Raw genomic sequence first — 26,221 nt, 5'->3', positions numbered from 1 at the left:
CCCCTTCACTACTTTCACTCTGTTGTCTCAGACGCTGAGCTCCCCCGGGCCACTTGCCGCCCAGGACGGGGCTGCGGTCAGGCACACGGACAGAAGCCACCGAGGCAGGCACGGAGAGGGCACGTGGAGGCCGTGCAGGCCGCGGGAGCCTCCCGCCTCGCCCTGGCTGCCCCCTCGGCGCTGGGCGTGCGTGCATGCACCTGTGCACCTCCACACACGCGTCCCGCCTGGAAGCGCAGAGGCCCCCGGGGGTGCTCGCATGAGCAGGGACACAGCCCCGCAGAGCGGCCGCGGGAGCCAACCCAAGGGCCCCCTCGGGTGTGCGCGGTGATAGGTGGCCGGGGAGCGCCGCGCCTTTCCTGCCGTGTGCTTTGCTGGGCCACCGCCTGTGGTGCCCCGGTTCCGAGCTGTCTTCACGCCGGCCTCCTCCCTGAGCCCCCCCACGGCCGCCCCGCACGTGCCCGCTCCTGCCAGCCTCCCGGGCCACCTTCCCCCCGGCTCCAAGCCTGCTGTTCCCTGAGCTCCGGGCCATGCTGCCTCAGACCCCCTAGACCTGCCTGCCCTTGCGCCGGCCCTACCAGCCGTCCTTCCTGTCCCCCGCTCTCTGGTCCCAGCTCCCTGTCAAGCCCTGGGATCCCGTGGGCCGCCTCGGGGACAGCGCCGTGCAGGCAGCTCAGGAGGTGTCACACAGGAAGCCACAGGGGCCTGAGAGACAGGGCTGGGGCCTCTACTAGGCCCTCTGGCGCACCTGCTACGGGTCCCTGCGCTCTTGTGGCGGGGGCGGGGCAGCCTGAAGCGCGCCCAAGGCCTCCGCTTTGTCAATTAGGAGAGGTGCTCAGAGAGGTTAAGCAACTTACCTGAGGACACACGGCTTGACAGTGGTACATCCAGGTTTGTAGCTAGGGTTTGCTGGAGGAAGGATGCTTCGCAGTAGGGCTGCAAGGACAGATGGGCTACAGACGAGCAGAGAGCGGGGCATGGGGTAATGGCGCAGAGAGGTAACAGGATCCGAAAATGGGCAAAGGCATTAGGAGGTGGCTGTGCTCCACCTGCAGATAAGAACAGGGGAGAGAGGAAGGTTTCCCGTGAAGCCTCCATGACACTTGTCTTACCCCCTTCCCCACCCCCCACCCCCACACACGCACACACAGACCCTCACACACAGGCCTGGCAGGGGGTCCTGGGAACACTTGCAGGTAAAGTAGTGGTGGAGGCGGGCAAGCTTCCTTTGGCTGTGCTCCGAGGTCTGAGAGCCGGGGGCTGAGCCTGGCTAGTGTCACATAGGAAGCTAGCTCATGCTTAAGGACCGTCTTCTTGGCATTGTCTTGGACTATGGGTAATTAACACAAATGTGGCTGAACTCATACATGTGGTTTTTTCTCCTATAGTTGTTTGTCCAGGAGAGACAATGGCCATTGTGAGAACCCTGGGCCACCCTCCCTGCCTGCAGGCAGGAACATCAGTGGTTGGAGGTCCCCCTGGAAAGGAGCTCCTGGGGACCCTCAGGGGTCTCATACCTGGACCCTTACGGTGGTTCTGAAGCCTGACTGGGCTTCCATCGACCCAAGAGCTTCCCTCACTAGAGGCCGGGCCCCCTATCCACGGGGTCAGTGAGACTGAGACTCAAACAGCCCTTGCTTCCAGCCCTCTCAGGGGCACATCCTACATTTTCGTTGAGTTATCTGAGTGAATTATTTCATTCTTTCTTTATGTCCTGAGCAAACCCACATCATCATTTTATTAATGCATTTGCAATTACGGTGTAATGATTTCCAGTTTAGTGTGGTCCGTGATACAGGGACACTTAATCAAATATCTGCATGATGAGCCTTTAAGTTCTCTGGGGCCAGAAGCTTTTCCCATCAATTAAGCTTCAAAGAAATGTGTTTTAGGCTCCTCTGCAACTGTATTTTTATGTTTCTTTTATGGCTCCCTTGCTTTTCTCCTGGTGTCTTTAGAGATACCGGGAAATGTGGTATGGGGCTGAAGTATTTATGTGGTACGCAGAGAACAGGTTTATAATGGTCATTATAAAACATCAAAGTGCTTTGAAGTAGGACAGTTTATATTTCCATTACAGCCATTTCATGGGTCCCCTCCGCAGTGCCAGAAGGGAAAAGGATGTTGCCCAGGAGGTGTTTTCTCTGGAAAGAGGTTGGATTCCCAGAACCTTCCGTGGGCCCCACACTCGCCCCACACTCCAGAGGTCTTGGGAATCTTACCCATGAAAGTGCAAAGAGTATTTTGCTTCCACCCAGGGTGCTGCTCCTGTCTGCCAGGGGAGGTGCCATCCTGGGCCCCTGGCTCCTGGAACAGCCCCAAGGACAGAGGTTAGCGGCCCCATTGCACAGATGAAGAAGCAGGGCGCAGGGAGACAAGTTCTGAGCACCTCATGCTAGGGCCTTGTTTATTGTGCCAATTCTCTTCTCCTGCCCCCACTTATGCAAAGGAGTTGGGATAGGCTGCAGAAGGTTCCAGGCAGAAGCAAAAGGAAGTCCTGTGAGCATAGAGTATCTATGTTCAGTTAACCCAGGGGTTGTTCTATGGCTTCCTGGACTCAGGTCAGAAGGAAACATGTGTATGTCCCCGTAGAAGCAATTTTGGATGAAAGTTCCATGTCCATCCACTTGGTCATTCCTTCGTGTATTTGTCATGCGCTTGCTGTATGCTAATCACTTACCAGGGTATCACTGGCTCTCAGGCCCTGACAGGAAGGGCAGAACGGACAAGTAGAAGCAGCAAGACAATAAACACTGTGCAGGGGGTGCCCGGTGCCCTCCGAGGACACAGTAGCCTGTGAACCAGCCAGCAGCATTAGGGAGTGACACGTAAGCAAGCCGTGTACCAGCCAAGATGCAGAGATGATTAGGATTTTGCCAAGAGGGACGAGAGAGGACCGTGATGCCAGGGCCCCGAGGTGATGCCGGGCCAGTACGAGATGCTGACGGAGGCTCAGGTTTGTCAGCTGGGAGAGGCCAGGTGAGGCCTGGCAGCTACAGGCCAAAAGGAGCAACTTGGCTTTGCTGTGAGGGCAGTCGGGATCCCTGCAGCTGCCAAGTAGGGGGAGATTTGTTGGGACAAGATTAGAGCCTGAGGGCTACCCAGGGTAGTGGTCATCCAAGTAACGTTAATGGTTTCTTGAACTAGAGCTGAGGCGGTAGGAGTGAGGGCAACTGGCCCTGTCAGGAAACACTCAACAGGCAGAAATGGCCTGAGCCATGACTGGCCATAAATGGGCTGGACTTCAGGGATGATGCCTGATGTGTGGTTTGGAAAGCTGGGGGCTTTGCTGGAGGGCCACTGGCTGCGTTGGGATGTAAAAGAAGAAGCAGTCTCACTAGCAGGTTCAGTGGGTCACACTGAGCCCAGGGGGCTGATGTGGGGACATCAGCCAGGCCAGCTGCAGGTCAGGCCAGCAGCGGGGTAGGAAGCATGGAGCTTAGCAGAGGGCCTGGTCGGGGCAGTGCATGGACCTCTCTAAAGTCTTCCCTTGCTCCAGCCTGTGATTGTGGGAACAGCCTACCGGGGAACAGCCAGAAACTGTATCCAGCTTATGTCTCCCCCTAAACCAAAGAAGCTGAGCCTCTGGGAAGCCAGAAAGGCACTGGCAGGGGAACAGCCAGGTACCCTTATCAGTGATGAGATGTGACGGTGCCTGTGGACGCCAGAGCAAGAAGATGGAGCATCGCAAAGAGGCCACCCTGGGGGCCGTGCTCGTGTCCCACCCACTGGAGCTGCTCCCGAGGAGGGCACTGGCTTCACTAGGCTGGCACACCGCACCCACCTGAGCCTCCAGGAACCGTGCAATGGGAGCACCCACCTGGGAGCCACTCATGGGCAGAGCTACAGGTTGCCCCATCCCTGGGCAGCTAGCAGTTTTCAGAGTGCACAGAGTGGGGTGGGCTCGGGCAACAGAGGCAGAAAGGGTGTATCAGGCCCCTGCAGAAGCATGGTTCACCCAGCACTCATCACACCATGCCCCAGGCAGGCAGAGCCAGAGGCCTCAGGTGACCCAGGAGGCAGACACATCCCGGGGTTCAGCCTCACACTCACACACAACCTGTGATACACAGACACCCTCCCAACTCCCCTGCCAGATACCCTCCACACACATACTAACCGCCCACACACTCTCTAGGGCCACGCAAGTCTGAGAGACTTGTAGGCAAGAAATCTCCATCTTTTCAAGTGGTATCCCCTGCTTAGAAGTTAAATCAACTCCACTGAGCCAGCCCATCTTGAAAAAGACACTTCTCCAGCTCTCGGGTTTGCTTCCCAATGAACGGGACAGTGACCCGACCCTTCCACTCCTGGTGCGTAAAGCTGTGAGATATGTACAGTCCCAACGGTGTCACACGCAGTCTGAAACTTAGACACGTGAGCTAGGAGAAGGGTCTCCTAAGACAGGAGTGACATTTTATTTTATTGTTTTTAAAGATTTTATTTATTTATTCGTGAGAGACACAGAGAGAGAGAGAGAGAGAGAGAGAGAGGCAGAGCCACAGGCGGAGGGAGAAGCAGGCTCCCTGCAGAAAGCCCAATGTGGGACTCGATCCCGGGACTCCAGGATCACGCCCTGGGCCAAAGGCAGGCGCCAAACTGCTGAGCCACCCAGGGATCCCAAAGGAGTGGCTTTTTAAATGGAATTATGGCTGGTGTTCCCCTGAGGCAGCCCCACTTCCAAGCCAGCAGACTCCCCCATTGTATGGTTCCTTCTAGTCCCGCACTATTTTCTGTGATCCATTAGTTCTTCTAGGCCATTTAAAAGCTATAATCATAGCCATTTGCTCAGGGGAATTTGATCCTGATAAGTGGATCTGGACCCACTCCTTGAATTCACCATGGGCTTTGATTCAGTGTGAACGCATCCCAATGCAACAAGCTAAGCTGCCTGCTGCCAGTTTTATCGCCTCTCTCTCCTTTTTTTTTTTTTTTTTAAGATTTTATTTATTTATTTGAGAGACAGAGAACACGTACAAACAGGGTGAGAGGCAGAGGCAGAGGGAGAAGCAAACTCCCCGCTGAGCAGAGAGCCCAACGTGGGACTCGATCCTGGGACTCCAGGATCATGACCTCAGCTGAAGGTAGATACTTAACTGAGCCATCTGGGCACCCCTTACTTCCTCTCCTTTTAAAAACAGGCAAAATGTGTGCACAAATTAGTTGCAGAGGAATCTTTACAGCCCACTTCTTAGGTGGGAAATGTAGCTTTGGCCCTGTCATATGGTTCATGGGGACAGAAGCCCCCACCTAGGAATGCAGGCTTGATTTCCCTCAAAGGCCTGCCTGAAAAGTGTGCACAGCTAGTCCAGAGGTAGGACCCAGTGTGCCCATCCCAGCCTCACACTCAAGTAAGGTCAGGCTGAGGGATCTGGGCCTTACTGGGAAGGACATGTCCCTGAACTGAGCAGCGTGGGCCTGTAGCCACCACCCCCTCACCCATGTCGCTGAGTGCAAGCCTGCCCCCAGCTGCAAGAAGAAAGGATGGGGCCCGCCACAGTACTCACTTTTCCATGTCCTAGGCCTGGCCTCCTGGAGAGTAGGGCCCATGCCTAGTCCCCTCTCTGCCCCAATGCCTGGCCCAGGGCTTGGTGCACTGACACCCCAAGTACAACACAGTGTCAGCATATGTCTGCCAAGTGAATGGGGACAGGGCCTTAGGAGTGTTTGAAGCTGGCTATGCTTGCTCCCCTCTACCCCCACTCCATCTCCTCCCCTAGCTGGACAGCCCAGCTTGCTGGGGAGGATCGAGATGTATTTCTTGGAGCCTCCAGATGTTGGGGGATGCCAGCAAGTAGCTAGGGTTCAGAGTTCTTTGCCTCGTGCCTCTTTGGCCTGTGTTCATCCTGAGATCTACAGTTACGGTAAGCCTGGCAGTAATTCATGTGCTCATAAGTTCACAGAGCAGGGGTGAGCTCCAAAGTTACCCGCCTCTGCCAAGCCAGGTGTTCAGACTGGTTATAAATTATCTCCTGCTGTGTAGTGAAGTACCTTCTGCTCCTTCAGTGTAAATCATCCAAAAGTCATGTTGCTTAGGATCAATTAGTCCATCCCCAGTCAGCAAGCATGGTTAAGGGCATGGGGGTGGCAGGTACAGTAACTGCAGGAAGGGTACCCACATTCCCTGTCCCTGAGGTCTCTACCATGGCCCATCAGGCCCTATCTGTTTAGTGGGTGTGTGCTACATATTAGAAAGCAAGTTAGTGCCATAGGGCAGTCAGTGTTGAAAATCAAGTGTGGGATCTGGACCCTGAGTACCACAGCAAGGGGAATGGCTTCCTAGGAGTGGAGAAATGAGCTGTGCCTGCAAGGGCCAGTGAGGATGCTGCCCAGAAGAGACTTCAGATGGAGGGGACTGGCTGCAAGGTCTGCAGGCCCAACCCTGCCATCCGTCCTGGCTGGCCAGACATCACTGGACTATGAGGTGTGGTAGCAGAAGGATCCATCCTGCCCCCCTCTGAACAGGTGACCTTTGATGCCCATTTCTGGATCATGTAAGCCAAACAGCCAGGCTGTGAAGGTTGACCTCCAACTGGACCCAAACCCTCATTTCAGTCCTCACAATCTTGGGAGCCCAGGAGGGGCAGACTGGGACAGAACAGGGACAGACATGGTCTGTGAGAGGCTCGTAGGGTCTTACCAGTGAGTTATGATCCCTGGGGCTCCAATGAGGCCCCCTCTGGTGCCAGGGCCCATGGCAGACTGTCACCAAGAATGGACCACTTGGACAGTCACCTCCATACCAATACCTCTTCGCCAAAAGCCACCAAATGCCAGCCAGGTCTGCATCATTGGGCAGTGTTCCATGGGAGGGCATTTCAGAGCCTTGCCCACAGAGCCTATGAGGGTGCTAGGGTGAGCATGCATCAGATACCTCTCTGGAGCTGAGTTTGGTAGGATGCCACAGGGCAGTAAGGATCTCCTCACCCTCTGCCTCTTCCATTCCTTCTCCTAAGGCTGCTCAGCAGAACCCACCCATCCTCCTCGCCAGAGACCCAGAGCCAAGAAGCAACACCTCCAGGGAAAATGGACAACTTGGTGCCCAGCAAAAAGGATGCCCAGTCCAGGATGATTTGTTGACCAGAGGGACCAGAGAAGCTACTGCTTCTCCACATCAGTGACCATCTCCTATAAACCACTCCCTGCCATGCCACTCCCTCCTCCATGTACCTAGGCCTGGGCCTGGCCAAGGACAAAGCTCCTACCCAAAGCAACTGGTATTTTTCAAATGTTGAGAAATGCCAGGTTGCCTCTTTTACATAAGCATGTCATTGGAACCCCTGGGTGTCTCAGTTGGTTAAGTGTCTGACTCTTGATTTCAGCTCAGGTCATAATCTCCTGGTTGTGGGACTGAGCCCCACATGGGGCTCCCTTCTGAGAGAAGAGCCTGCTTAAGATTCTCTGTCTCCCTCTCCCTTTGCCTCTGCTCACTCACACTCTAAATAAATAAGCATATTATTTCAGGTATAACACACAGAGAAAACGGATACATCACAAGTGTATAGCTCAATGAATTTTCAGAGAGAATGTACTTTATGACCAGCTCCCAAAACAAGAAAGAGAATCTTACCAGCACCCAGAAGTGTGCCACACATTCTACTCTATTCAAGTCCCCATGCAAACATAACTGCTACTCAGATTGCCTTTTAGAAGAGGAAAGGATGGGACAAATCAGAGAGGTGGCTAAAGCTAACAGTACTACATAGAGGAGGCCCCAGGAAGAGGGGAGGACACCACGGAAGAGACGGGAGGCTAGAGGGTTAAGAAAAGCTCCATGTAAATATGGAAGAAAATGACCCAGTCATTGTGGCAGGTATGGGCTGAGCTCAGCACTTGGAAGACCAAACAACTCCCTGGGAACTGAAGAGCATGGTTGCCATGTCAGCTTGGAATGTGGACCATTTCTAGACTCTACACTGAAAGGAGAAGAGATTTTTGAATGGGAGCAGTAAAGATTATTAATGGAGTAGAAGATGGAGTTCTGTTGGTCCTCTGGGCTCAGGCCAGCATCCAGCCACTCTGTCTTCCCCCCCAAGGCAGCTGTACTCTGGTGGCTCTGTGTCTCAGAGCCCTGAAGAGCATCCTGCAATGGGGATCTTTCTAGATTTTATTTTCCTCTCACTCTCAGACACTGCCCTCCATCTGACCCAGGTCAGCTATGGGTCACACGAAAATGCACTCACTGAATGTGGCTCTGGTGCCCCTGAAGGGACACTGGCCCCAAGAAGAGGTTGCCAGTCACTCCTCCCAGCTGGGGGCCCTGAAAATCCTCATCTCTGTGGATCCCCTGTTTTTCCAGGCACTAGGTGAGAGGCTCAGCCCAAACCCTGAATCTCTGAGCCAAGGCTGCTGGGCACGGTTTCTCCCTCCCTCCTCATGTTATAGAACAGCCTGTTCTCTCCATGATTACAGCTCGTGGGGTCTCTTCGCAAGAGTGGAAGGCTAGACTTTGAAAAGAAGGGAGCTGGAACAGGAGCAAGAAAGGCCCCCAAAGAGTGTGGGCGCAAAATGCCAGGCAGGTGACAGCCCGACTCAAGTCTCAGGGCCGAGAGCCTCCAGCTGCACCACTGGCCCTACCTGTCCACCCCCAGGGATACTCCGAGCGGCACATGTTCTCCTGGAAGGAGCCCTGGAGTGTTGCTGGCATCCCCCTGTCCTATGGGTCCCCAACCCTCTTAAAGCTCTGGAATCCATTTTCATACTGTAGGAGGCAATGCCAAGGCCATTCTTGGGACCTGACAATTGAAGAATAAGGAGGATCCAGAGGGCAAAGCGATTTGCCAGCATGTGCATCTGATGAGCACCCGTCCACAGCAGCCCAAGGAGAGTGGGCCAGATGGCAGCAGAGGCTGAGTGGGTCTAGAACAAGTCACCTTGCTGCGGGAGGAGGAGCCTTCGGATGGTCCCCCCAACCATCCCACTGCCCAGCCCTCCAGGCTCGGGGCTCCGGACCCAGAAGCAGGGCCCCCTCTCAGGCGGGCCCACCTGGCACCAGCTTTCACAGAGCTGAAGGTGAGCTGCCCACCGCCTCCAGGGGGGCTGCCAAATTGTGAGGTTCCCAGCGTGGCTGATCCCCAGAAGGGTAATCCCCAGAAGGGCGCTGCAGACACACGAGGAAGAGCCTTCTCCTTCTCCTCCCAGCAGCTCAAGCACAGGAAATTATCCAAAACTCTCCCCCAAAGAGTGTGGTTTCCCTCAGAGTCCTTGCAGAGTCTTGTTTCGTGTTGCATTGACCGGGGATTTACTGTCCATCATACAAGTCGGAGGGGTTCGGATGAATCTCCAAACCTCAGAAACTTCCCTGAGGTATGTCAGCTCTCCAAATCTCTGCTCAGGTAATTCTCTGCAATGCCGTTTCCTGCCCAGCCCACGTACAGGCCCAAATCCCCAGCTCAGAGCAGACGCCGTTTTTGGAGAGCCTTCTCAGGCAGTTTTCCTGGAACGCCTTTCCTTCCAAAGTAAATGTCCCCGTGAGCCCAGCAAAGCTCCTCCAGCTGGAAATGGGGAGCATGTTAACATGCAAGCAGTTCTTTCGTGGAGACCGCCGCCCAGTGGCATTGATTTGTAGTCCGCACACCCCTCACGCAGAAGGGGAATATCCGTGCTTGTTGCCTCCATAACCAAGGGGCTCTTGGGCTCAGCTCAGAAGCTAAAGATTACTGTGTCTGAGCAAACACCTCTGAGACAACACCAGGGTGAGAAACACCACAGGCCGTGCCAGGCCTATGAGGCAGGTGTTCAGAATCCTCCCTTGCCCCAGGCTCCTCGCCTGCTGGCCCAGAGCACTCATGCCCTACCCGGGGGTGTCCTGGAAAAACAGGGACAGGGAAGAGCCCAGTTCTGCTGAAAGGAGAGGCGGGGAGGATGGTCCTGGCTCTTGCCCCTCTGGTGCCTCTGTGAGGCCTCTTTCCTTGGGGGGGCGTGCGCCAAGCTGCCTCCCTAGGAGCAGGCGGGCCCCATGGCCAAGGGTGTGGCTCTGTGCTCTCTGCCTCCTGTGCTCGGCCTTCATAGGCTGGGGTTGTACACAGGTACAAACACTCCCAGGTGCACCCTCACACTCTTCCAATTATCTTAAAAATCTCAGGACTAAAGAGTGTAAAAAAAAAAAAGTAAGACCACCACCTTACCCCCACTAGGATGGCCCTTATCAAAAAAAAAAAAAAAGAAAAGAAAGAAAAATCTTGACAAGGATGTGCAAAATTTTGAACCATTGTGTTGGTGGAAATGTAAAGTGGCACAGCCACTTTTTCAAATGGTATGGTGGTTCCTCAAAAAATAAAAATAAAAAAAAAAAGGAGCACCTGGATGGCTCATTCAGTTAAGCATCTAACTCGTGAGTTTGGTCATCAGGTCATGATCTCATGGGTAGTAAGATAGACCCCTGAAAGGGGCTCTGTGCTCAGCAGGGAGTCTACTTGAGATTCTCTCTCAAATAAATAAATGTTTAAAATAATTAAAAATAGGGGCACCTGGGTGGCTCAGTCAGTTAAGTGTCAGACTCTTGATTTTGGCTCAGGTCGTGATCTCAGGGTTGTGATCTCAGGGTCGTGGAGCCCTGTGTCTGGAACCCTGTGTCTGGTCCATGTGGATCCTGCTTAAGATTCTCTCTCCTTCTCCCTCTGCTCCTCCCACCTGCTCACACTTGCTCTGTTTCTATCTCTATTTAAAAAAAAAAGAAAGAAAAGAAAGAAAGAAAGAAAGAAAGAAAGAAAGAAAGAAAGGAAGGAAGGAAGGAAGGAAGGAAGGAAGGAAGGAAGGAAGGAAGGAAGGAAGGAAGGAAGGAAGAGAAAGAAAAAGGAAGGAAGGAAGGAAGGAAGGAAGGAAGGAAGGAAGAAAGAAGAAAGAAAGAAAGAAAGAAAGAAAGAAAGAAAGAAAGAAAGAAAGAAAGAGATAGATGGAAGGAAAAGTAGTAGGAATAAAATATGCCTTTCAGTATGTAAATGTTTGGACACCAGCTGCATATACTGATTCATAGTGGTCAGATGTCAGCACATATTACGTGGATCCTATGAACACAACAGCTGCAGACAGCGCCTGTGATGGGCATGTTAGGTTGACAGTTTGAGCACTGAAGTGACATTGCTTTTGGAGGTGTGATTCTCCAAAATGGTGAACAATTCTTGATAAAGTTGTAAACAAAATGTACAGTGCACAGCATAGGTACCTTCTTGGAAAATCCTTGCCAAACTCAAGGAGCAAAATACTTTGTCTACAACATCATGTTAGAATCTGGGCTCATAGAATAGTAGCAGGAGCCCTCACTTCAGTGACTGTCCGCTGAGACATTCAAAAACTTGTACGAGGTGCCAGACCAGCAGAAGTTTGTTGCACAAGACTGGGCTACAAACACTAGGATCCCTGGGGTCCCTCACCCCACTCATTAAGTGCCACCAAGCCTCGTGATCATCATGAGAATTGAAGATCCTCCCTAGAGGATTCCAGCACACCTCCTGGGAACAGCACTGCCCCTCCTGAGCTCTCACACGAAGTTGCCCTGCATGTGTCGTGAGTCCACATGAGAGCAAAGTGCTCGCTCTGTTGTTTGCGGCCCTAGTCCTGGCCAGTCACTGAGCCAGAGACAGCCGCAGGCCCTGCTGAGGTCCCCCTCAGCTCCATAACTACTCAAAGGCTCAAGGCAGTGACATTCCTGGACATCACTGACTCCTGAGAAGTGACATTTTTGCCCTCTCAATAGCAAGACCCTTCCCCTTGGTCAGGTGTTTGGGGGGACAGAGTCTCAGGAATGCAATTATCAAGAGCAGGGGTGGTGCCCAACACTCTCCCCCTCGTCCACTGCAGCTTCGTGCCTGGTGGCGGTCCCCCTATCCAGACCTGCTGCCTCTCCTCTCGCTGCGTGTGAGGGGTGGGGCCGCAGTACGTAGGCGCCCAGCGCTGGATGGGGCCGTGGGAGAGCTGGGGGCTGTGGGGCATCGGTGCCCTCCTTCCAGAAGGAATTGGGGACTTGCTAAGGATCCTGGCTGCGTGTGGGTTTCCTGCTTACACAAGAGTGAAAACTCAGGCTCTTCGTGCCAGAAGGGCTTCAGCATTTATTCAAGTTTTCAAACATTACTCTTTCACTCCGGGGCCACCTGATAGATGTGCCAGTCGACCATAAAAAGTGTCTGTGGATCCCTCTCCCAGGAATCCAACCAATTTTGCTTCCTCTAATAGGAGTAGAGGAGAGGATTGTAAATGTCAAACGGCAGATTGTATAGCAACGTCAATTGAACCAGGCATTCATGAGCAAATGTACCATTTATCTAACAAAGGTCTGGGTGGTTTTGTTAATTTAAATTACCCGATACTGGGGCGAAAATCAGAGGAGGCTTGTCCCTCCACCAATTCAGGTGCGCACAGAGGTGGGTACCGCCCCCTGCGCTGGAGCAGGCTTGCTGTGCAGGGGGGCCGCAGCAGGTCAGAACCATGTGGTCCATGCAGCATGTAGGTTGGACCCTGGCAGGGTCAAAGGCCATGTGGAGTCTTAGTCTTATTCTGTTTGCCCAAAGTGGGCCCTGTGCCCTCAACCCAGAACATCCAGAGCCAGCTGAGATCACTAATAGGGCACTCAGGGAAAAGAACAGAGGACACGGACAGAGGACAATTGGCCAGCCTTTGGGACCTGGAAGGATGAAGTGTTCCTAATGAGTGTGGTGAGCCCGTTGCCAATTCTAGCAGTAGGACTAGTGGGTGAGGAGGGGACCAAGGTGGAGCTTAGAAGGATGGAAGAGACAGGAGGCCAGCAGAGCACCTCCAAACCATGGGCAGACAGCAGCCCACCAGTGCCATGGGGCCAGTGACCATGCCCGCCATGGGGCACCGTGGACTAGTTCTCTAAGAGAGTGAAGATCTTCACCCAGCAGACACAGAGGCTTTGGAACATGATCTAAGGAGGGGACAGGCAGGAAACAAGGACAAGATGAGAATGTGGGGCTTGGAGCAGACAAAAGCAGCTCCTTAGAGGTAGGCTTTGGCAGAAAGTCAGATTATGAGAAAGGACCTTTCAGGAAGGAAGCACCTGAGAGTAAAGTCTGTGGGCCTGCTTCAGGAAGGTAGGGGAGTAGCCCATAGCTGTTGCTTAGGTAATAGTGGAAGGACCCCCCCAGGGTGCTTGAGTGTGGGCAATAGTGACCTGTCTGCTCAGCAGTTACGGGCCCAAGGCGACAGCCAGCAGGAGGTCACCAGGTGGCATGACTTAGAGTACACCTGTTCTTGTTGAGGATGGCGAGGAGACGGTACCATGTGTGCTTCACTATCTCATAGAATTTTCAGAATTTTGAGGCTTGGTCAACACCATAAGCAAAACTACATCATGTTGGCAAAAGACTGTCCCAAAGATAAACCCATTGGTTTTGGCATTTATTGTTCATTGAATTTTCTCAGAAATGGCAGCAGAAAGATTGTTAATGTTCATGAATTTACATCAAGTTAAACATCTGTTCCTCTTAAGCTAAACTCCAGTAAAGTTATGGCGGCTCATAAATTAGATCTGGGAGTAAAATGCTTCTTGCTCTTTGCACAGCTTAGTGGTTTCAAAATAGACCTCAGAATGACACATTGCAACTGAGGCCCATGTAACACAACCACGTTTAGCTGTGATGTTGGTGCCAGACGATTAAGTCAAGTTTTTGCCTTGGTGGGAGGGATCACAGCTTTGTTGGGCAGCAGTGGCATTGCTTACCAGGCAGGCTACGGACAGTGCGGGAGCTAGGGCCGCTGATGTGGGGGTGGGGGTGGGGGTGGGGAGTGTGTCTGCCCAGAAGCAGATCTAACAGCAGCCAAAGTTGTAGGCCCATCCAGTCTGTCCCTTGGGCCCCTCTGGGGGTTCCCAGGCTAGAGTCTCAGGATCCAAGCCTAGGGCCCGGCCACCTGTCAGGTCCAAGAAGGACTGGCATCCAGTGGGTGTGGCTCAAGGGCATGGCTGACGACCATGCAGTTTCTGAAGGAATGTCCTCGGTGTGGTTTGGGAAGGGAGATGCCACAGCCCCCATGCTGGTGACCCTGAGCACAATTCACCAGCCCTCTCCTCAGCACTTCTTCCTTCCCATCTCCCTGTCCCTTAGCCCACACCCATCCCCCAAAGGATTCCTCCTGGTAGTGGCAGAGCATTTCCCTCACGTCTGGTAATCTGGCCTGACGTCCCCTGTCCAGTAAATTTGGGCTTTGTAGGGAACTCCTAAAGGGCAGGGCTGCCCCAGTGAGGGCCAGCCATCAGGGGTTGGGGTCTTCACAGTGGCCTTGGGTTCTCCCCACCCACCATGACCCCCCCAAGCCACCTGTTCATAAAGCACAGAGAATCCCTGGTGTCAGCTTTATGCTCACTGTTCAGAACCCTAGTATGGAATTGGATCTTTCCCAAAGCTGTGCTGTGGCCAGATTCACCCACAGCCCACCCTGCCGGGACTGCTCTTCCAAGTCTAGGTCCCTCCAGCCACCTGGCCTCTTCACAGGGCTGGCCAGCCCTTCCATGACCAGCAATGCAGAACAGGAAGGCAGAAATGTACATTAGCCTCCTCTCCAGAGGCAGCTTCTAGGGAGTCGTGTGTACCCCCAAGAGGGGACTCAGAGGAGCCACTTCTATGTAACCTAGTGTCCAGGGAGGCAACAGTCCCTCTGTGGCTCACCACGATGCCACCACCACCCCCAGGCTGGCCAGGCCAGACTTCATTCTCTGGGGCCACCACTGAAGGCTTTGGGGTGCCCCAGTGGATGAGATAGAGTCCACGCCCCCTGGCAAGTGCAAGGCAGCTCAGACTCCAGTGAGCGTGGCTTCATGTACCACACGCTGGAGCTGTCACACCACCCCACATCACACACACGGCCCTCCCATGGGAGCTGGCATGATAGATGACCCAGGCTCCAGCGCCCTCCAGAGTTCCAGACCTTGGTCACTGTGGTGCAGGGCGGCTGAGATGGTCCTCTCCTCTGGGCAGGGCTACAGCCATTTCTGAACCCACCGGCTGTCCATCTCCACCAAGGACTCTACAGTCATGCAGGCAACAGACAGTCACCGTGTAGGTGCTAGGGCCAAGTGCAAGGCGTGCACTGCAACAAGGCAAGACCCTGGCCTTGGGGGGCTTCCACTCTCACAGGGCAGCCTGACAGTCAGCAATGAGTGAATAGGAGCAGAGAGGGAGGCTGGACAAAGTATAGTGATAGAGCATGGGGGCAGCACACGGGGACCTCTTTACACGGAGTGGCATGATGGGCAAAAAGGCCAAAAGACTCGGGGAAGGAATAGCTGGGGGTGAGGGAGGCAGAGGGGCAGCCAGGGATGGCCCCTTCCATCTTCCTCACCCGTCCTCCCTCCCCGGTGTCAGGTGTCTCCAGCCCACACCCTCACCTGCCAGCAGGTGCCCACCCTGGCAGAAAAGTCAGATTATGAGAAAGGACCTTTCAGGAAGGAAGCACCTGGGAGTAAAGTCTGTGGGCCTGCTTCAGGGAGGTAGGGGAGAAGTCCATAGCTGTTGCTTAAGTAACAATGGAAGGACCCCCCTCCCCCCAGGGTGCTTGAGTGTGGGCAACACTGACCTGTCTGCTCAGCAGTTACAGAACCTGGACCTCCATCAGGGGCCTTAACCACATGACCCATCTCTCCCTCTCAGCTAGAATCCGAGCGTCCTGCTGTCTGGATGGTGCCTCCCCCACCTGCCTGCATGGTACAGACTGGCTCCCCTTGATTCTTGGGGGCCCTCTAGCCCCATCCACACCTGGGACTGGAGGCTTCACCTGCCTCAGAGTGAAGACAGTCCCTGTGAGGCCCTGTCGGGCAGGGGCACGTGTGGCTAATGGAATATTCACAATGTCTCCCTTGCTTCCCTTTGTTGTGCACTAGAAAGTGTTTCTTTGATGGACATTTAATTCCAGAGGCTGCTACCTGCTTCCTATCTCTCTTTGCTCAAAAAATTAAATGCGGATGTGCCCGTGCTCCTGCTATAATAATCTCCCTCGGCGTGGAGGGAGTGTGGCTGGAATGGGAGAACATTAGAATCTTCACAGAGGGACAATTATTGAGGGAACTAGATTAATGAGGTGTCATAACAACTTAGCTAGATCTGTGGCTGACCTTTCTCATGGAGAATGGGCTTGATAAATGTAGTTCATTACCAAGTTCTGACATGAAAATAGGATCACACTCTGGGCTTCTCAGCAGGCTGATCAATATTTTATCTGCCAAAGCAGCCCCGGCCCGGGAGCAAGAGGAGCCCCACACACATGGGCTGGTGGGCAGCCCTGGGCCAGGGCTTGGGGCCGCCCAGGTGGCCGCTGCATAGAGAGGGCACCCAGGCTGGTGGGAAAGTGGCGGGCTCTTCCAAGGGCCTGTTGGGATGCTTGTCTCTGTCGGGCTGACCGGGACGTAAGCCTCCCTCCCAGAGGGAGGAGTGTCTGCAGTAGTGGAAGAGGAGGGAGGAAATCTTCTGTTTATCCACAAATAGCAAGTCAGCGGGCACCTGTGCCAGGTGCTGGGCATCGGTGCAGGGGACAGTGACAGATGAGCCATGCTGCAGCTTGCTTGGGTCATCAAGCCTACTTCATCCCAAGAAGCCCTCAGGCCTGGCCGACCACTTGGACTTTGCCAAAGCCTTTTACATTGTCTTCTGAGTCATGACCCTGGACGGTAGTGAGGGATTACTGTGGCCCCCATTCTGAGGGAGGAAGTGGAGGCAGGAAGGGCAGGGGAATGAACCCCCTTCCTAGGGTCTCAGAGCCAGTCAGGGCAGAAGCAGATGGTCTCCTGGCTCCCTGTCCAGTGCTCCGTCCAGCCTTGTGGTGACCGTCATTAATGGCGTTGGTATCAAGCAGACAGGAACAACCTATGGTGAAATCACCAGGAAGGTTGTTACAGGGGGTCCCCTCACCATGGCTTCTGTAGGAGACAGTCTGCCCTGGAGCCACAAGACTCGGTTCTCAACCATATTCCCTAATGAACTCATTCGGTAAACCTTTCATACCTGAGCGCTGCATGAGCAGCTGTCCACTCCAGTCCCACCTGCCTGGAACTTGCAGTATCCTCCAAGTTCCAACTGCTAACATCCCATCCAGATTCCCTCAATCAACCCCCAAGATTGTATGTAGCTTTGGGGGACAGCTGCCCATGACACTGGCCAACAGCCTCCCACCTTGGGTACCTGCATCTCCATCCTCAGGGCCCTTGTAGTCCTCAGGAGTATTCCAGGGCTTCATGTGGGGAGTCCAGAAGTGCTGGATGGAGTGGTCATTAGTGCCCCAGGAGCAACCCTCGGCCAACAAGGGACAGAAGTTGGTGGAAGAGTGCTTTGCACCCTCTCATCTGAGTGGAGCAGCTCTGAGGCCTGCTGGACATAGACCCTAGAAGGTTCCGTGGGACCGAGCTCCAGCCACCCAGAGTGGCAACCCATGATGGTTCATTGGCTGCCCCCCTCTCCAGTCTCACTTCCCTTCTGCACATTTCTTGAGTTCACATCCAAACATACTACTCAGCTTAGATCCTTGCATCATGGGCTGCTCTGTATAAGCCCAGAGCCCAACCTAAGAGCACAAGCCTCACAAAAAACAATCCACACTGGGCAGAGTAGGAAACCAGATGCAAGGAGGCAGGTCTATGTGTGTAAGCAGGAGGAGCAAGGCTTCCTGGCAGAGAAGGCTGGGCTGGGGCCCTGAAGAAAGCAGACAGAAGAGGTGAGGAGAAAGCCTGTGAGAAGGCCCCAAGACAGGTGTGCATCGGCTGTGGTCAGAGCTGATGACCACAGCCTGACCATAGGCTTTGGCCCAGCCAGGGCACCCTTATGACACAAATCTCTCTCTTTACATGGAAACCACCTAGACTCAGAGGAAACCTTTAAATGACTTTCCTAGCACGTGGAGAGAAATGTCTGCGGGGTGGATTGCATCCATCCCACTGGTGCATACAACAGACCCCCTCCACATCCCAGCTCAACAGCCCCTGCTGAGCTGGCTTGGGCACAGACCTCAGCATCACCTGCAAGCATCCGACTCTCCAGAGTTCTCTCTGGAAGTCCCAGCAGCCGTGAATCAGTTAGTGGGGAAATGCAACTCTACTCCAGACTGACTTGCACAGGCAGCAGGAATCGGCCCTGGTGCGGGGCTCCCAGGAAGGGCTGGCCATTGCCATTCTCACTGTCATCATGGTCAGCACCCACAGGGACCCAGGGAGGAGGATTGTGGTCCCCAGGCTTCTGCTGTACCCATTTCAGAGACCTTCCCTCCAAAGGGCCGAGGGTCCAGAGGCCAAAGTTAAAGACTGGGCCCTGCTCTGCTTCAGAGACAAGTGATCTCCCTTGCCCCCTGGGCCCCAGGCCTGCCCCCAGATAGGGGCAGGGATCCTAGATGCAGTGATGTCTCAGCAGGGGCCGGGATAATGAAGAGTAAGCCCCTTGGTGATTTGGGTGAAGGGCACTCCAGATGGTGGAGGGGGGGCCACAACCACAAGCAGGAGCATGATCTAGTGGCCAGCCTGTCCCTCCACACCCCCACCTCTTTGTGTCCCCTGTGTGGGCTTGCTGGGTGAGGGTCAGGGATGACCTAGCTAAAGATAAGAACCCAACCCTGGGATACTGACCCTCTCTTATCCAAGCTGAGTAAGGGAAAACCCTGTGAGGTGAACCAGGGCCAGCCAGGGGCTCAGCTCATTTGGCTCCTGGGCTTAGAATCTCCTGCACGGAGCGTCCTGCTTAACTTCCTTCCCACCACTGGGAGAGGGATTTGAATGATGTCTTTTCTTTCTTTATATTCATCTGTACTTTCCAAGCATTCTTTGATGGACACATATTTCTTTCCTAATAAGACAACTGTTTAAAACTGGCAGCAGCATGAACAGCTTTTAGCTGAAGGCCAGGTCTAGCAGATCCACAAACGCCCACGGCTCCTCTCAGTGAGCCACAGTCGTCTGCTCCCATGATGACACCAGGGGGCGGGAAGGAAAAAAATACAAGTGGGACTTTTATGGGCCTTGCTAGGCGGCTCAGCATCCTGGAAACCAAGGCCTGCCCAGGGTGGGGATTGCCCGAGGACCATCCTTGCTGGAAATGAAGCATCAAAGGGTGTCTCAGCAAGAGGGTTGGGACTCATCTAAAATGGCCAGCTCTGTGGGTGCAGATATGGCACCTGGTGTTCGTGACTCCCCAAAGCCACAGGGACACAAGAGGGGCTCAGGAACATTGAGCCAATGGTTTCATTATTTGAGGCTGAGATTCATGTAAAGTGCAACTGCTTCTAGGACAAAGAAGAATTTAGGATTCCCTTCCTCCTCAACTCACTCGGCCTCCACATCAGTTTTCTCCAGACGCCGTGCTGCCTGCTTCTGCCTGTATCCTCCCTGATGCCTGGTGTCATCTACCCTGCCTGTCCTTCGTCCCTCAGGGCCCACACTGGACAGTGCTCCCCAAGGGAGGCTACCTTCACCCCAGCCTCCCGAGCTCCCCCTCCGTGGGCACCTCTGATGCCCAAGACTGGAAGCTCCGTTGGGTCCCAGCATGCCGCAGGCATCTGGCACAGACCCTGGAAGTGAATGGTGGCAGAGGGTGGGAGCTTCATGGCCAGGGAGGACCCTAGCAGGGGGCAAGACTGGGGGTCCAGGGAACGGACCCTTCCTGACACCTTGTCTCCAGGTTGATTCATAGACACATGCATACCTTCCTGAGCAGGAGGTGTGCGTTGGGCAGTGCCGGGGTGGAGAAGCCTGAACTCACAGGGAACTCTCGGGATGTAGCAGGAGCAGAGCCTGGAGCGTTGGCTGCACCTGATGGGACCCAGATGGTGGGACCCACCCCCTGGGCCTCGCTGGCCTGCCGGTGTGGGGGCCCTGCCCAGGGCAGTAGGAAGCTCCCAGCAGATCTGAGCCCCACTGCTGTCTGTGAGGAAGGTGGGAGGGACCAGGAGGAATGAGGTGCATTGGCCCATCCTCCTTAGCCTCGTGCAGCCCTCCGGGGGCCCAGCTGTGCCTGGTCCCTGCACATGCTCTACCCAGGAACCTCCCTCCACCATCCACACTGCTCATGTACCGTGTCCTGACTTCTGGTCCATTTGCCAGGCCTACGTTTCAGCCTGCTGGGGGCTGGGGCCTGGGGGTGGGGGGTATGGTTGGGACAAAACTAATTCCCTTGCCCCAAACAGACTTTTATCCAGACCGGGAAGAAGAAAAGGCCCACAGGCCATCACACCTCCCCCAGGGCAGGAGTGAGTTTGTAATGGGACAGGGCCACTGCTGTTCACACTGTGAGCCTCTATGGGCTTGAGGATCCAAATCATCAACTGGGGACCCTAAGAGCTCCCAGGAATGGGCATCCTACCAGACCAAAGAGGGATACCAGCCACATTAGGGAGATGGGAGAGCCATTCTTGTCAGAGCATGGAGACTCCCAGGGAGCAAATAAATTTGATTATATTGAACACAACAATTGATTTTTTTCTAAATAAACATGCAGCAGAAAATGGTAACAGGCATCTGTTTGTGACGAGAATCAATTGACCCCAAATTAGAAGAAAATCTAGAAATACAAACAAGCACACGAAAAAGTGGTTGGGCTGTCCAGGCTTGTCAAGGGAGGGAGGAAGGGAGGGAGACAGACAGACAAATGCCCCATCAGCCTTTCCACACCAAATACCTTCCTTGTGTGTTGCTCCTCAGCAAATGTGGCTTCAGTAACGAGGAGGGGGAGAGTAGCTATCATTTTACAGGCCCTGACTCAGTGCCAAGGCAGCACTGAGCCCTTTATGTGGGTGTTTCATTTAACTTTCCCAAGAGCCCCAGGGGGAGGACACTGTCATCCCCACCTCACAGATGAAATCACCGAGGCACCACGTCCAAGGTACCCATTCGGGTATCAGCAAAGCCAGGACTCAAACTCAGTGGACTCCAGAGCCAGTGCTTTCCAGCACTGCTTTATCTTGACTCCCCAACCCTGAGCTATTACCTAGTGCCCTACACTGGACTTGGACTTAAAGGGAAGAGCCCTGGACCCGACAGTCCCTTCCCAGCAGAGCCACCAGCTGCACAGTGGCCTCCAATGGGATGGACCAGCCCACGCCCATGCCCCGGACATAGCAAAGCCCAGTGCCAAAACGCTCCCTCCGTCCCTTAGGAGGTAGGAAAGCAGGCCTGGAGGGACTACCCTGTTCTGCCAATAGCCCCGCAGCCTCAGCTCTGAGCCGAGCCCTGTGTGGCGTTCACCCCAGTTGGCCCGTCACCAGCGAGATAAACTACATCATGTCACTGTGCATCACGGGCCTCATTTGCCAAAACGCTGAGTGGTTCTGATGCTGTTGGGCAAGCACGCCTGAGATAAAAGACCAAGGAGTCACAGGCTGTGTGCTTCGGTTTTAATTTCTTAAAGCTTCTTTTTGTTTCTTGGTCATAGACTTGTGTACACATGTTTGTTTTGAAGTAAACCAGCTCTGGGAATGTACTTAATTAACTCAAGCAGGGCTTATTAGTCCTGTTAACTCAAATTCCCTAATCTATGAGGCCAAGTATTCAAAAGCAGCCTTTAAGGTGGGATTAAGGCAAAGACGAGCTATTACAGAATGGAATTGGGGCCGGCTTTCCTAAAGCTGCTGTGGGCTGCCACTGTGAATTCCCCTGGGCCAGCTTCCCCACTGCAGCTGCTCTTATGTCTGGCATGTAGTAGGTGCTCAATAAATATTTGTGGGCTAAGCAAAGTGGCTCCTTCCAGCATGTGTATCCTGTGAAGCTGTATTCAGTGCTTAGTAAACATCGAGAGGATGGATTGGCAGGCAGACGGACAGACCAGCCCCATCTACCCCACGTGCTCCCCCCATGACCCACAGTAAATGCCCAAGAACTCTCTGTGAGAGGGTTGGGTAACATTCTCTCCACAGTAAGGGAGGAGCCTTGCTGCAGTAACCTCATGGTCTCTTCCAGATGACCCATGCACCGTGGCTGACTATGCCCGCCTGAAGAATGTCCTTCTGGCCCTCCAGACCCGTCAGCGGCCACTCCCAGATGGGGACAGCAGACAAGACCCTGCCTCCCAGAAGCGCCTCCTGGTGGAATCTCTGTTTACAGACTTGGATGCAGATGGGGACGGCCAACTCAGCAGCTCTGAACTGGCTCAGGTGGGTGCAGCATTCGCTGAAAACTGAATCGTGAAGGAGCCCGGTTTTCCATTGGGCGTTATAGATGGAGAGAACCAGGGAGATCCCTGTGAGCAGAATCATTTGTAACTGTCTCGTTAATGGGACACTAAGGGGGCCTCTCTCCTGCAAGAGCAGCCCTTCCCCGGGGAGTCACAGAGCTTGTGTTCACAGCCTCTGGGAATATCTTAGAAACAAACGGACGTCAACGTCTTTTTCCCACCAGCCACCTTCAGCCAATATTTACAAACAAGCTTTGAAGCACTCTCAGCTAGCTGGCAAGAGACGCACTTCAGAGGGGCAAGTCTCTGATGTTCTCGTTAGGAATTTAATCTTCTCTTCCTTGAGTCGTCTGCTTTCCTTAGCAGGAACGTTGAAAGCCAGTAGGTCTGGCTTCCCCTAAGCACCTCGGGGGCCATCACCTGGGCAACCCCAAGTCTTCTCCCCAGAGATCTTGCCATTCTTTGGGGTCTAGATATCAACAAACCAATGCCCAGCCTGCCTGCTTGCAGGAAACCCTGTGTCTACTCCCAAGCTGTGTGCTTCCATTTGAGCACTAGACTTGGATCGGACCCTGTGGTTTGCCTTCCTCCGCAAGCACGGCACACGTGTCCCTGACTCCAGCCCTGGGGGGTGGGGGGTGGGGTGCTGGAGCAGTTATCTTCTACAGCAGAAAGTGAAGAAGGAGGAATCCTGGGGCACCAGCCCCTGCCAGCTGCAGGGAGGGCCTGTAGGACGCTGATGGAAGACAGGCCAGGTAGGCCACAAGGGCTTTCTGGCCAAGCTTCCTGAGCTCAAGCCCCCACTCCGGCATTTACTAGCTAGTGGGTGCTGGGAGCCAACCTCCCCTCACTGTGCCTCCACTTCTTGTCTGTGACCCTCACAGGTTCAGTGGGCCGGCTTAAGGAGCCAAGGCATGTGGGGTGTTCCACATGGTGCCCGGCACGTGGCATAGCCTCAGAGTCAATGCCACCGTCATTATCTCTGTTATTATTTCCCCCTCAAACCTTACAGCCATCCTCTGCCGTAGGAAGTACTACCATTATCTCCACTTCACAGTTACTTTTAGATGAGGAAACCCAAGCTCTGAGAAATGAGGCACCTCTCCTGCATTGTGTTCACTGCCAAGCACATGACAGTGCTCAGGCCAGACACAGGTGGGCTGATGCATGTGCACCTGTTGTCCTCACAGCATAGGAGTCTCCTGGGGCAGCATGGCTCCCACCAGAAGCCTCCACCCTGTCCTCTCAAGGTCTGTGAGGCCAGAAAGTACTCACAAAACCTGAGTACAGAGCAGTCACCTGGAGGCTTTGCCACACAAGGCCCTCTACTGCAGCCAGCCCGGAGCCCGCTTAGCAGTGTGAGCTGGGAACCGCAGATCCTAAGGCACTTGCAGATCCTGCCCTGCTCATCCACACTGGGCAACACATGCCAGTCCATCCCGAGCCTGCCTTCCAGGAGGCCTGCTGCCCACAGCCTCCCAGGCTCACATCACCCCAGCCCTCTCAGCTATCGTGCCACCAGCTGCAGGGGTTCTCGGCTCCTAGCTGTGGCTACGACCCCAAGGAGCAGACCCAGCCACCCACAGAGTACCCCAGCCACTCAGGGAAAAAGCCCAGGTCCCATCGGTTACAGTTACCTGAAAGAAGAACCATCTAGCAGTTCCCCATGCTAGAGGCTGTGCAGGAACAGGCAGCTTTGGCTTGTCTCAGATAGAAGCACCTGTGGGCTCCCGCCACCCCCAACCCTGCGTGGCTCCCAGGTGGCTGACAAGTAAACAGAACCTTCCTGGGCATGTCGCTCTAACCTGGCGGGGAAGTGCCCCGGGGCACCTGAAGCCGTTAACAAGCGTGGTAATTGAGCTATGATTTCCTCTTTGAAATTTAATGTATTTAAAGTCCATTTCATAAAACTGCCAAGCGGAGCCCAGCTAAAGTGGGTCTTTCCTTGACACTGAATCAAAGGCGTCAGGGAAAAACTTGTGGGTCCTCTGAAAAGTCAATCAATTTCCAATGCAGAAATAGACAAGGGGAAATTTCCATCTTTGGAAGATTGATTTCCAGCGCTATGGTTCATCTCCCTTTTATTGAACACTTACTTGCTGGGTGAAGGGTCATTTTTTTTTAATGTTATCACATTAAATTGCCTTTAATATAGCAGGCCAAGCTGAGACTGTTAAATAAAGAGAAAATGTCTCCGGCCTCCCCTGCCCCCCCCCCCCCAAATAAAGTGAAATCATTTCCTTTCTTCTGAGATTTCATCCTGAGCGCTTTCCTTGCACGGCTTGAGTTCCAGACACCCCAGCCTCTGGCTCCAGCTGAGAGAGGGTGCCTGGAATTTCCACACGGATCACCTTTTGGCCTGTGGCCCATGGTGCTGAGGAGGCCACATGCAGAGAAAAGTTCCTAAGGACACATGCACAGCACCATGCCGGAATCCCAAGGGCAGCCAGAGGCCAGGGACTCAGGCCAAGTCATAGGATGGCAGCCGCCCCCTTTCTGGGGGGAAGGGTGCTGTGGCTCCGAGGTGCTGTCCTGAGATCTGGGAGGGATGGTTTTGGGGAGGCGCAAGGGAAGGCAGCCAGGCATCATTGATGCACCAGTGACCTCGCCGCCCTACATAGCTGGGAACCGTGAGCCCTTGATTCCCATGCTCTGGGAACTCAGCCGCTCTTTCTTTGCTGAGTTGATCTGATCAAGCCCCTCTCTTCTCTGTTTTCCCATCTGTGGCAGAAAAGGGTAGACCAGGATCTCCAAGGACCAGGCCTGAGACTGTCTGGGGGTCCGTCCACCCAGATGGAGAGGAAAACGCCTGAACACTCGCCCTGACTCTGCCCCCACCACTGGGTGACCTTGGGAAACTCCTTGCCCTCTATGAGCCTTATCTCTAGAATGAGAGAGAGACAGGCAAGAAAAAAGCAGAGTGTGGGGTGCTCCCCATGGCCCGTGGAGCTATCACAGGAGCCCTCACCCCCCCTCTCAGGCGGCAACTGCAGCCACTCTTGACCTGAGCCATCTCCCAGCCAGACCCACAGCCCTGCGCTCACTCCCTGCTCTGACCTCATCCCTTTCCCCACCCACAGCACGTGCTGAAGGAGCAGGACCTGGAGGAGGACTTCCTGGGGTGCTCGCCCAGCGACCTCCTCCGATTTGATGACTACAACAATGACGGCTCCCTGGCCCTCCACGAGCTCTACACAGCCTTCCGTAAGTCAGCCCCAGGGCAGGGTCCATGTGCAATCAGCCTCTGGGCTGCAGGGCTCTGCAGTCACCCTTGAGTTGTTTCTTTTATACATGAAAGCAGTTTGCATTTGTTTTGCAACAAGCCTGAGCTTTAAGAAAAGGGCAAAAGGAGCATGGGTGGGAAGAGGGAGCGCTTGCTCTGTTCCTTTTGGAGAAAGGCTCTCCTTGGTATGGTTAGAGAAGCCCTGGATGGTGAACTGTGTCTGGGGGAGTCTATGACTGTGCCTGGAAGGAGTGGCTCTTAGGGTTTTCTCCGGACTGCAGCCTGGCCGCACCAGGGGCAAATCCTGCAGGAGGGTTCTGGAGGCTTGGCCAGGCAGGAGTAGGGAGCTTCAGCAGAGAGCTCACATAGTTCAGGAGTGAGCAGAGGGGATGGCACTGCCAGGCCCAAACGTGAGACAAGAGAGGGGACACTCTTGGGCCCAAAGAGAGGAAGACCTGTTATGTCAAATAACACTCGGCCTTGGCTTAAAGCAGGTCATTGGTGTTCCTGCGTGGGGCATCGTTGGACGGGACCAGCAAGCTCACTGCTCCCCACAGCAGGCCCTGGAATGTAGGGAGTAAATATGAAAGCCTCAGGGTGCGGTGAGGATTCTGAACCACAGATCGCGGCATCCTCTCCCCCAACCCCAACCTCTACCAGGAGTTCTGCTTTTCGGAAAAGTATTCCTGCTCCGCGTTGACATCCCTTTGGTGCTATTATTGCAAACATTCACCAGGCCTGGGAAGGAGGCCTCCTGACTCATTGGCAGGAAGGGCTCTTGTGGTAGGAGGCAGAGGTCCTCATATGACAGGAGGAGAGAAAGGAATGTGACTCTTCCCTGTGGGAAGTGTCCATGAGCTTGACATGGGATGGTGGTGGCAGGTGCCTTTCTGGTTCACAGCATCCC

At 54.2% G+C, this 26,221-nt stretch overlaps 1 protein-coding gene across 6 annotated transcripts in view; it reads left to right on the top strand.

The window, feature by feature from the left end:
• Positions 1–26,221, top strand: part of FSTL4 (follistatin like 4) — a 398,360-nt gene that overhangs the window by 252,783 nt on the left and 119,356 nt on the right. For all 6 annotated transcript variants that reach the window (XM_025432162.3, XM_025432161.3, XM_049091764.1 and 3 more), the window contains 2 exons: positions 21,878–22,071; positions 25,172–25,295. In XM_025432162.3, the coding sequence (XP_025287947.1) occupies positions 21,878–22,071; positions 25,172–25,295 (318 nt within the window). The remainder of the gene's footprint in view (positions 1–21,877; positions 22,072–25,171; positions 25,296–26,221) is intronic.

Source organism: Canis lupus, chromosome 11 (assembly GCF_003254725.2).
Source record: "Canis lupus dingo isolate Sandy chromosome 11, ASM325472v2, whole genome shotgun sequence".
NCBI classification, from domain to species: Eukaryota; Metazoa; Chordata; class Mammalia; order Carnivora; family Canidae; genus Canis; species Canis lupus.
This window is presented reverse-complemented; position numbering and strand designations above follow the sequence as displayed.